General features: G+C 32.0%; 1 protein-coding gene across 1 annotated transcript; it reads left to right on the forward strand.

Annotated features, from left to right (window-relative positions):
- The first annotated feature begins 7,723 nt into the window (after positions 1–7,723).
- LOC125813282 (dehydrodolichyl diphosphate synthase CPT3) lies at positions 7,724–10,139 on the forward strand. Its single transcript, XM_049492778.1, has 2 exons — positions 7,724–7,853; positions 8,918–10,139. Exon 2 carries the CDS (start codon positions 8,960–8,962, stop codon positions 9,830–9,832), a length of 873 nt encoding a protein of 290 aa, XP_049348735.1. The 5' UTR covers positions 7,724–7,853; positions 8,918–8,959; the 3' UTR covers positions 9,833–10,139.
- The last annotated feature ends 2,133 nt before the right edge of the window (positions 10,140–12,272 follow it).

The raw sequence follows: 12,272 nt of genomic DNA on the forward strand, positions 1-12,272 counted from the left end.
CAATCAGATTTCAAGCAAAGATTCCTATCAAGTACTGGGGGCATTGTGTATTAGCAGCAGCCTACATTATCAATAGACTTCCTAGCAGTGTACTTGATTTTCAAACTCCCTATGAGAGATTATATGGTAGCAAACCATTACTGTCTCATTTTAAGACTATTGGTTGTTTATGCTTTGCCAAAAGTCTTACTGAACATGATAAACTAATGCCTAGAGCCAGGTCTGCTATTCATATGGGATATTCAGCAACACAAAAAGGGTACATTCTTCTGGATCTTACCACCAAAGTTTTTTTTGTAAGCAGAGATGTTATATTTAGAGAGGACATGTTTCCCTTTGCATCTGATAAGCATCCTGGCAGATACCAGCTATTCACAGATATATTCCAAGACAGTTCAGCTGTCAATTTTCAAGAGTTGTCTGAGCCAGCTTATGTATCTTATAATCCTGAGCATGAAGGTCCTGAACCTGACCTTGCAAATCAGGAGTTTGAACAATTTGGAGATTCAGAACCTATCCAGCATATGCCTGAGAATTCAGCTGATAACTTGACTGCAGTTTGTGATCCTTTAGCAGAACCAAGATCAGGTAGTTCTTCTTCTGGTAATGACACCCTTATGAATTCTAGTCAAGAGGGTCAGCTGGTTGTTGTATCACCTGAGATCAGAAGGTCCACTAGAGCTAAGCAGTCTCCTGCTTGGCTGACTGATTTTGTTACACAAAAGGCAGTGAAGTATCCTCTGGGAAATTATGTGAGCTATAACCATCTCTCCTTCTCTTATCAGTGTTATATTGCTGCTTCTTCCTCACTGAAGGAACCTAGTACATATTCTGAAGCTGTGACAGATCAAATGTGGATAGATGCTATGCAGTTGGAAATTCAGGCATTAGAAAGCAACAATACATGGGTGGTTACTGATCTTCCCCAAGGAAAGAAACCTATAGGTTGCAGATGGGTGATAAGATTAAGTATAAAGATACTGGTGAAATTGAGAGGTTCAAGGCAAGGCTGGTGGCTAAAGCCTACAGTCAACAAGAAGGAATAGATTACAAGGAGACTTTCTCCCCTGTGGTTAAGATGGTCACAGTGAGATCTATAGTCTCTCTTGCAGCATCTCGAAAATGGCATGTTCATCAGATGGATGTCTTTAATGCTTTTCTTCATGGTGATTTAGAGGATGAAATTTATATGCAGCTCCCTCAAGGTTTTGTCAGTCAAGGGGAGAAGGTTTGTAGACTGACTAAGTCCTTATATGGTCTCAAACAAGCACCAAGACAATGGAATCACAAGCTGACTGAAGCTCTTCTTTCTCTCAAATTCAGACAGAGTCAGTATGACTATTCTTTGTTCATTCGAGATTCAGAGGCTGGTATGGTCATTGTACTTGTGTATGTAGATGATATGTTGATTACTGGAAGCAGTCTGAAATTGATTGAAGAGACAAAGCAAGCCTTACAGAAGTGTTTCAAAATGAAGGACCTAGGTGAACTAAAGTATTTTCTGGGTATTGAGTTCGCTAGGACAGAACAAGGCATACTTATGCATCAAAGAAAGTATATCTTGGAGCTTATAGCTGAAGTAGGAATGTCAGCAGCAAAGCCTGCAGCAACTCCTATTGATGTTAATATCAAGTTAACATCAAAACAGTATGATGAGCAAATAAGGGACAAGAAGAATTCTGAAGATCAGCTGGTGGATCCAACATCATATCAAAAGCTAATTGGGAAATTGTTGTATCTTAATATGACAAGACCAGATATATCGTTTAGCACTCAGACTCTAACTCAGTTCCTACAGCAGCCAAAGAAGTCACATATGAATGCAGCTTTAAGGGTGGTGAGATATCTCAAGAAACAGCCTGGACAGGGTCTGTTATTAACTAGTTCTTCAAATGAATTGGTTACTGCATGTTGTGATGCAGACTGGGCTTCTTGTCCACTTACCAGGAGGTCTGTTACAGGCTACATGATCAAGATAGGCAACTCTTTAGTGTCATGGAAAGTAAAGAAGCAAACCACAGTCTCCAAAAGTTCAGCTGAAGCTGAGTACAGAAGTCTTGCATCAACTGTATCAGAATTAGTATGGTTACTTGGGATGTTAAAGGAAGTAGGAATTGAAGTGCAGTTGCCAATACAAGTATACAGTGACAGTAAAGCAGCAATACAAATAGCTGCAAATCCAGCCTATCATGAGAGGACAAAACATATAGAGATTGACTGTCACTTCATAAGGGAAAGGATACAACAAGGTTCAATCAAAGTGAATTATATCCCAACAAAAGAACAACCAGCAGATATTTTGACAAAGGGGCTGTCCAGAAGTCAACATGAGTATTTGTTATCCAAGCTAGGAGTGTTAAACATTTTTGCTCCTCCTAGCTTGAAGGGGAGTAATGAGACTTCATCAAAATAGTTGGTTGTTAAGTAGTTAAGAGGTGGTTAGGATGATTAAGGGTAGTATAGTCTTTTCTCTTAAAGTTGTTATAACTAATCCTTTCAATAGTTAGTTACATAAACAACTATAAATACATGTTCATGTAATTGTACAAGTTAGCCTTTTGAGCTCATAAATGGATTTCTTCTTTCTTCTCTTCTAGCAGTTTCTAGTAGCTTCTGTAAATCGTGTCTACGTTCAAAAACTTTTGATGTTTGACTTTTACAATGCAACATTTTTATGTCATCATACGCGAATGTCTGAAGTCATTGAATTTAAACCTATTATTTAACTTCTTTTTTCAAAACTAATCAAATTAATTTAAAAAATACAGAGCAATTATTAGTTAAGCAGCAACCCCCTTCCAAAAAAAATGAACTTCTCCTACCATATTGATAAAAAAAATAATTATGACCTTCCAATTTTGGATTAAATATCTGAAGGGTCGTTAGATGTGATAGATAAAAACAAATAATTTTGAAATAAATTTTTAGTACCTTTTAATTTTTTGTTTAGTTATAAAGTCAATGATAATTTATTCTAAGATTAATAATTAGTACTGGGATACGTTATTTTTATTTGTGGGTGAAATAGCAATACTAAAATGACTTATCATGAGATAACATATACTCCCTCCATTTACTTTTACTTGTCACTTGTTCCTAAAATAGATTTTCATTTTTACTTGTCACTTTTTGACGTATCAAGAAAAAACAATTATTTTTTTCTATTCTACCCCTATCATTCAATATTACTCTCCATATAATTTTTCAAATTCAATACTAAACATTAATTAGTAGAGGTAGTATGATAAAATACTTATATCAATATTTTTTTTTAATGGGTGTGTCAAGTCAAACAGTGACAAGTAAAAATGAAGGGAGGGAGTATAAAATAACAAAAACACTCCTTCCTATCTCCTATAAGTCTTGGCAATGGGTCCGGAACCTACCGGAATCGAATCGGAAAGCGGCGTTGTCCCCAAGGAAACCAGCCGGAACCAGTATCGATACATCCGGTATTCTTGGTCCTTACAATCCCGGACCGGTACATATCGGGACTGGATCGGTATCCGGATTTCAACATCTATTTTTTTAAAAAGAAAAACTAATTAATTATTAATTAAAGTCTAACTTAAAATTAAAAAAATTGAAATATTTCTTTTTAAAACTCTAACTTAAAATTGAAATATTTCAAAATATATAACTTAAAGACTTAAGTTTTTTTTAAAAATAAGATTTAAACTCTTACATTTTTTGACTCGTGAAAAGAGAAAAGACAGAAGCGTCGGCTAGTTAGTCACGGACTACTTGACTTCCTTATGATGATTCAATGTTAATGACCTCATTCAATCTTTTTTTTTAGCCTTAAAATTTAAATTTCAAACTTTAAAAGTTCAAATTTCAAACTTTAAAAGTTTAAAAAATTAAATTTTACATCAAACTTTCAATTTTCAAATTTTTAAAATTTCAAATTATAACTTAAGTTTGAACTTTGAAACATTTGAAAATTGAAATATAATAAAAAGACTTGTATTAAATTGAAGACAATAATTAAAAAAAATTAAGACAAATAGCCTATAATTTTATTAATAAAAATTAAATAGTACAATTTGTGTTACAAATATTAGTATAGGACCTAATCTACACAACCGCCTTCTAGGAAAAGTTTTGTTTGAATTAGACCTCGAATTATCATACTAATATTTGAAGCTCTTATAAAAGTCTTGTCTTAAATCATTTAACATTTCTATAGTAACATGATCTGGAATTTGTTGATCGACTAGTTCCTCCAATGCATCAATGTTGTCGTCAGTACAATCCTACAACATTTCATCTACGTCACTTTCAAATTGAGTAGGTAAAGCTGGATGCCCATTATTCCTTCTCTCGACATTAATTCAATCTCTAAATAATATCGATATCTCCAATCTGTCTGATGCTAATGAATGCATATGCTCTCCAATTTGAAATCTTATTGCATTAAATGCACCCTCCGAAGCTACTAAAGATGCTTGAATAGCTAGCACATATCGAGCCATTGATTGAAGTTTTGAAAATTCCTTGTCGCGATTCTTCCACCAATCTAAAAGGTCATGTATACCTTGTGCATCCTTAATAGTTTTCGTTCCCTGATTAAGATATTCATCAAAATCATTATTTTCATTAGTAGTAGGACCAAAATAACTTTCTAGCATATCATCAATGTTATCTTCATCATATCTACACTTAGAAGTTTCAAGTTCTTCACTACGTACTACATCATTTATTCTACGAGAATTATACAAGTCATACAATTTTCTTGCTTCAATTTTTATACTATATTTAACTGTTGTCAAACTAGGTGTTTCAAAATCTTGAATATATAAATTCAGATATATTTTTCAACCATTCGTGATGCACCTAATTCTATGTAAGTTGAATTTAATAAACAAGCGGTTAAATAAATTTGAGGAATAGAAAAAAAATATTTTTGAAAATTTTCAATTATGGAATTAACAGAAACTTCAAACCTTAAATTATTTTTGAATTTATAAAATTTACTAGAAATAAAATATTTGATAAAACTGAGCAAATAGTTGGATATTAAAGTCCAGAAATTTATTTTGTAGCTAAATAAAAAATGTTTAAAAAGTATATGAGTTCTTTTACGTCATTTCAATCATTATCAGCAAGTCTATAGTCCATATTTGAATTAGGGACAAGGGTCTGAAAAATACCTCAACTTTGGTTGGATTTGTTGTTGCAATACTAAACTTTCACGAAGACTTATTACCTCCCTAGGCTATTTAATACCGTGGTTTTTACCCCTGAACTATTTAATAGTGTATTTTAAAGGTACATATGTGCCCACGTGTGACATTACTATTTATAATTTTGCATTATTTTTTATGTCCATGTGGGCAAATATATATGTTTAAAATACGGTATTAAATAGTCGAGGGAGGTAATAGGTCTTCATGAAAGTTTAGTATCGCAACAACAAATTCGACCAAAGTTGGATATTTTTCAAACCCTTATCCCTTTGAATTATGAGCATTCCAAATCCTTTGTAGAGGTTTTCAATATTCATAAGCGACTTGAAACATTTCAAATAAAGAATTTCATCTAGTAGACACTGATTTTGGAATTTTTCTTGGGGGAAGATTAAATTCATGATAACGTTTTTCATGCCTGACATTTAAAAATAAAATGACAAACAGTTTCACATTTTATGCAACCATTATTATAGATTTTTATATAATCTCTAACAATTAAATTATTTATGTGTACAACACACCTAATATGAAAACTATCAATGTAAACAGGGCAAAGTGTCGATTTTAGTGTTTCAACAACATATGTATTATTAGAAGCATTATCTAGGGCGACACTAATTACTTTATTATAAATTCCATAATTTTCTAAGACATCTATAATAGTTTGAGTTATGTAACTATTGGTTTTACACATTTCACAACATTTGTAACCTAATTTTTATTTTTTGCATAATTCTGTTTTCATCGATCCAATGACCAGTAATAGTGAAATAATCATTATCATTAACACTACGACCCATATTATAAGTAATAGTCAATTTACAAGTATTATGATAAAATAAAGGGATAAGGGTATGAAAAATATCTCAACTTTGGTCGGATTTGTTGTTGCGATACTAAACTTTCATAAGGACCTATTACCTCCCTAGACTATTTAATACCGTATTTTTTACCCCCTGAACTATTTAATAGTGTATTTTAAAGGTATATATGTGTCCACGTGGACACATTACTATTTATAATTTTGTATTATTTTTTATGTCCACGTGGGCAAATATATATGTTTAAAATACGGTATTAAACAGTCTAGGGAGACAATAGGTCCTCATGAAAGTTTAGTATCGCAACAGCAAATCCGACCAAAGTTGGGGTATTTTTCATACCCTTATCCCTAAAATAAACAACGAAGATATTGAAAATATTGACCTTGATGATAAAAATAGCCCTTTTAATTGTATTTCTTGAAAAACATCTAAAAGTTGAATTATACACAATTCGAATATAATGAATAAAATCAAGATTTTCAGCAAAATTAAAAGGCAAGCCAATAACAACAATTATTTTAGCTAATTCTTTAAGATCTCTTTCTCTACTATATGTGCGATGTGTACTAGGACCACAAACAATAAAAGAGTTTAAATATGATTGGACCATATTAAAACCCTCTACTCCAATAGATACATTAGGAAGGGGAGTACCACTCTTTATAGCTTTGAGCATTAATTAATTAGTCTTTTGGTCACTTAAAAACTTGTATTTTATGTATCAATTAACTTTAATATTTTACAATACAGGAGTGTTGTGTGCTTAGTAACATAAATAATAGATAATTTTTTTATTTTAATAACCTTAAAATGAAAAGTTTTTTTTTAAGCTAAATAAGATGAAAATTTTATTTTTAAAAACATATGACACAATATGAAAATGCTCACATAAAAATATTCAAGCTAAATAAGATGAAAATTTTATTTTTAATAATGAATAATTAAAACTTGGAAAGAATATATATATATATATATATATATATATATATATATATAAAAAGATATTTTTATAACCAAATAACGTATTCTTAAAAATAGTGCAATGTATATTATTTTGAATATAATAAAACAATAATCAATTAAAAAATAATTCCAACATAACCAATTCAAAATAACTTATTCCGTCGTCATTATCAAATGATACTATTGATATTTTATTTTACTAAACAATAAATAAACAAGAGTGATTGTTTTTCTATGATATCAATTGTTTCTTCATAAATTGGTTCACTAATAAGCTCATACTTTGACTTTGATAGTTATAAATTAGTATTAAGACTTTAAAAATAACTTTAAAATACATTTTAATTATTTTAAAAAATGTTTAGATCTTTTTAGTTGCATGCTTCAAATTATTACATTTGTTGCTAATAACTATAAGTTATACGTTCAAAAATATCAAAAGATTGTCTCTAAAAGATAAAGCAACAGAATTTTAAATAAAATCATATAAATGGACATAATCACACACAATATTTTATTTTATTTTTGTATATACAATTACGTACATATATACTTTATTATTAAGAAAATCTTAATAACTCAAATACTCATGATTAATCCCGCACCTCACCCCTTAAACCCTACCCCTTTTTTTCTTTATTATTATTAACTTAATAAGCTAATCAATGAAGTAAAGCAATAAATAGAAATCATTATTTTTTAATGAAAAAGCATAATTTAAACCCTTAATTTTGTTCTGTTTGCATTGTGGTCAAAGGAGAGATCTATCTCTAAACTACCTGTGTTAGAGGAGAGACGGGAAGGGTCTGCCGCCGACCTCTCTTTGATTCCTCAAACATCATCGGCCGCACTATTTTCTGATCACTATTCAAAGGTGCACTGCTCATTACTTTAATGTTATTCTGTCACAAATATTTGTGTAAATTAGTTGCTATTATTGGTTGGTCTCCATAGTTTTGGGTTTACATTTGGCTTCTCTCTTAAAGATCTGAGTTTATGTTCTCAAAATGTATAGCAGTATTTCATGTTAATTTTCCTTCCTTTTTTGTTGACATGTTACTTGTATATTGTACTGAATCTAGTTATTGCATTTGATGTGTGTATGTCATAAAAAGAAACTGGTTCTTAGTCAAGAGTAGTTTTAATAAATTCCACGGTATACCTGTCACCTCTCACCAACAACAAACAATCACCTCTCACCAACAACAAACAAACATGTACCAGGTAGTAACTCTGTATGTGAGAAGAAAATCACCTAGAGTTTTTGTCTTTATTGGAATTTGAACTTGATTCTCAACCCACTTCATTGGCCGCTAGGCCGTTCATTGCAGGTGATATTATAGTTAGTAATTTCTTCTCTCAATTTTTCTTTTAAGTAATAGAAATAGTGAAGAACTCTACTATTAGTTCTTGAAAAAATTGACAAAAGTTTTATGAGCACAACCAATTTAAGCAAATGCTCACTGACTCTCAGGAAAATTGAAACTCCAAGCAGCAAGAATATGTTGTAAAGAGATTCTGAATGAATTACAAGATAGTTCCTTTTTCTATTGTTAAAAGGTAGTTTTTTTTTTTTTTTTTCCGATGAAAGATAGTTGTTTTTTTGGGCAACTAACAGTAAGTTCCAAACCCATTTCTAGAAATAGGAGGAAATTAAGAAATTCCGATGAATTTTATTAAGACATGAACAATGCAATAGACCTTCTGAAACACAGTAATCCTATTATATAACTCAAGAAACTTCCTGGTGTCATTATTCAAAATTTAAGAGTCTAGTGTATGACTAGAAGTAGTTCGTTGTGCTAATTTTATTTAGTATCTATTGTGATGTCAACTTACTTTGTGATGTTTTCTCTTGTTCTGCATTGTTTTTTTAATGGCAGAAAAAAGTTGATTTTATTCGGTTATTTGAGACTAAATTCTGTAATGTTTGATTAGGTTGATCTTGGTGCATGATCAAGCTTTAGTTTGAGGGTTGATATGGAAGGTGTAAACGGAAAAAAAGTGGGGCATCTATTTGAAAATATTAGCAGCTTTGTTCGCCAATGTATATTTTCTGTACTTAGTGTGGGTCCTGTTCCTAGTCACATTGCTTTCATTATGGACGGAAATCGTAGATATTCTAAGAAACAGAACTTGATTGATGGGAATGGACACAGAGCTGGATTTTCAGCTCTTATCAATATGCTGAAATATTGTTACGAGCTTGGTGTAAAATACATAACAGTTTATGCCTTCAGCATTGATAACTTCAAGCGAAGGCCTGAAGAAGTTGTATCGCTAATGAAACTAATGCAGGAAAAGATTGATGAATTAACAAAAGAGGAGAGCATTGTAAACCGCCTTGGGATTAGGATTTACTTTCAAGGAAACCTTAAACTTCTGAGTGACCACGTCAGGTCAGCAGCTGAGAGGGCTATGGTAAAGACATCAGGTAATTCAAAAGCTGTATTGTCTATTTGTGTTGCCTACACATCAACAGATGAGATTGTGCATGCTGTTCAAGAATCTTGTGAAGAAAAATGGGATGAGATTAGAAAACTAGATGCAAATAATGATGGAGGCAATTTAATTAGACTCGAAGAAAATGTGAAGGACAAGGATGAGCACCAGATTGGTGTAACAAATGTTGACAGACATATGTACATGTCAGTTTGTCCTGATCCAGACATTATTATACGGACTTCTGGAGCAGCTCGGTTAAGCAATTTTCTTTTGTGGCAAAGTGCACATTGTCTTCTTTATTCTCCCGCTGCACTATGGCCTGAGATTGGTTTAAGACATTTGATTTGGGTAATTTTAGACTTTCAGAGAAACCACTTGTATTTGAAGGAAAAAAAGAAGCAGTCATGAAGTAATCAACTTTAATCCTGCTGTGATTTTGTCTTGCTGCTCCATTTGTTCAATGCAGTTCTCGTCTACTGAATATGTAAGCATGAATTAGGACTGTTTTTAGTGTTCTTCTTCTGTAGATATAGTCAATTAATGGTCAATTGGTGGTAGCAAAATCAAACAAGTAGTGGAAGTCTGATTGAGCTATGTTGGATGCGCCTTGATAGCAAGCAGTGAGTGAATGTATTGTACACTAAGATCTGGCCTTGGAAATTGTTGTATCAGTGAGATGTTAATTATCATGAATCAATTGTTTTACCCTCTTGTAGTTTTGGATTCTTATGAACCATTTACTTGTGATTTTGAAACAACCTTATAACCATTTCCAAAATTTGTAGTCTTAACAAATCCTATTGAGTTCCTAAGCCACTCTTGGTTGAAGCTGATTCAACTTCACCAAACAGCCTTTTTACTACTTCTATCTCTCAATGAAGAGAATTTTACCGTTCCCAACTCAAACCAATTAAAGCCTCATCCAAATTACTTTTTTTTGGCTTCCTCAGTATATGCAGCTTCCTAGTTTACCTTATAGCAGAAGAGAACAGTGGTTAGGCCTTCAGCATTGTATCATTTAGCAAAGCATTGAACATCAGCTGAGATGAACTTTTGAAGCCATATGTAGATTTCATCTCCTCCAACTACTTTGATGCTCTGTTTTGTAAGTCTCATTCTATCAACTTTATACATAACTCATTACCCTACGCACTTGTGAGTCAGCCCTTATCAACTTCTCCCCAGACTTTGACATCCTCTGGAAGTGTTTCTAAATGGCATTGTGAATTTGTGATCCTCTAGGTAGTACCACTGAGAATGATTGAAGGCAAATGGGACATATTGTGATTCTTCTGTCAATCTGAAGCAAGTTGTTCAGATTACACTAAGAGGTTTTTGTTCAGTTCATCACTATTTTTTAACTAATTGACAGGATACCTTGGTTATCAATGTTTTGTCAGTGGAATTGTTTTCTTTCATTTGTCATATTAAATAGGCTTAAGTCTGTTGGTTACTAATTGTTGGTGAATTCTACAAAGTACAAAGATGTTCACTGATTCCATTTACAGATAGTGTCTTGCCTCAGATGGTTGTCAAGTTGGTCTCTTAGTTAGCAAGTATGAGAAAAGATTGTATATTTTGATCATGCCATTTTCAGTGTCAACAATCATTTGGCTTCAAAGCAGAAGGGCAACAAGATAGCTTGCTCGGTCGTTTGTATGTTACATTTTCATGGACATATCTGTGTGTTTTTCTAACTCCCTACAGTTTTGAGACAACATTTTTGCATTCTGTCTACTGTCTAGTTGATGTGTAATTGCCAGCTTTGCTTTTTTGTAAGAGATCACTTTTACATAATGTGGTATATCTGCTTCTGGATTGCTATTTTGCATGGTCTGTGTTACTCATGAGAGGTGTAGAGCCTTGTTTCTGTACCAATTTCTTATTGTGAAAAAAACTAGAGTTAAGTAATAGACCTTTTTCATGTTTTCTCATTGATGCTTGAAACAAGCCTATTTGGATTGACTTTTGGCTTTTAGCTTATAGCTTATAGGCCAGCCATAAGTTAGAAATCCTACCTTAGGGTTTTTGACTTATTTTTAATATTTTGGCTATAAATCAAGTGCTTAAAAATATTTTTTTGTTTCTCAAATAAAAGTACTTAAAAGTTATTGCTTAAAAACACTTAAATAAGTCAATTTAAATAGAGTTCAATGGCCTATGCGCCTCTAAGTAAATGTCGATAAACGCTTTGCCAATGTCATGCAAGAGAGATTTTAACACTTGAATGTTATAGTTCAGGGGTAACGAAAATAAGACAGTTTAAACATGAAATTTGCAAAAATGTGATAATTTTAAGGGTCTTTTAACCATCAATTTTTTTTAAAAAAATATCTAAAACAGTCATTATTAAGTTATTTTAATGTTTGGCAGCCTACAAGCATAGTTATATGGACTTTGCCAATGTGTTGAAAAGTGTAGAATAGCACAGGTTGTGGCTCACTAATTAATAAAATGGAAGAAAATTATGAAGCAGTAAAGTCAGAATTTTCGGTAAGAAAATTCAAAATATAAAGTAAGAAACACACCAAGAAGTTAAGAGGATTCAACATATACTTTTATATACATTAAAAAAAATATTGATCTTATATATACAATGTAATTTTTGACAAAAGAGGTTCGAATGAACCCCTCAGCTCCGTCCATTGCGTAAACATTTGATAAGTATACTCTCCTGCTTGGCTCTTTCCAAATCATACATAATTCTATCTAATGTACTTATAATAAGTTTAAACCTCGACTTTCCATATGTTAGCAATATAACATAATAAATCCCTTTAGTAAGAACTTGACTACCTGTTTGAGGCATATTGGGTTTATGTTAGAATGGATCCTCTTTATATATATA

The sequence above is a fragment of the Solanum verrucosum genome, unplaced genomic scaffold (genome assembly GCF_900185275.1).
Source record: "Solanum verrucosum unplaced genomic scaffold, falcon-dt-bn FXZP01000189.1, whole genome shotgun sequence".
Taxonomy (NCBI): domain Eukaryota; kingdom Viridiplantae; phylum Streptophyta; class Magnoliopsida; order Solanales; family Solanaceae; genus Solanum; species Solanum verrucosum.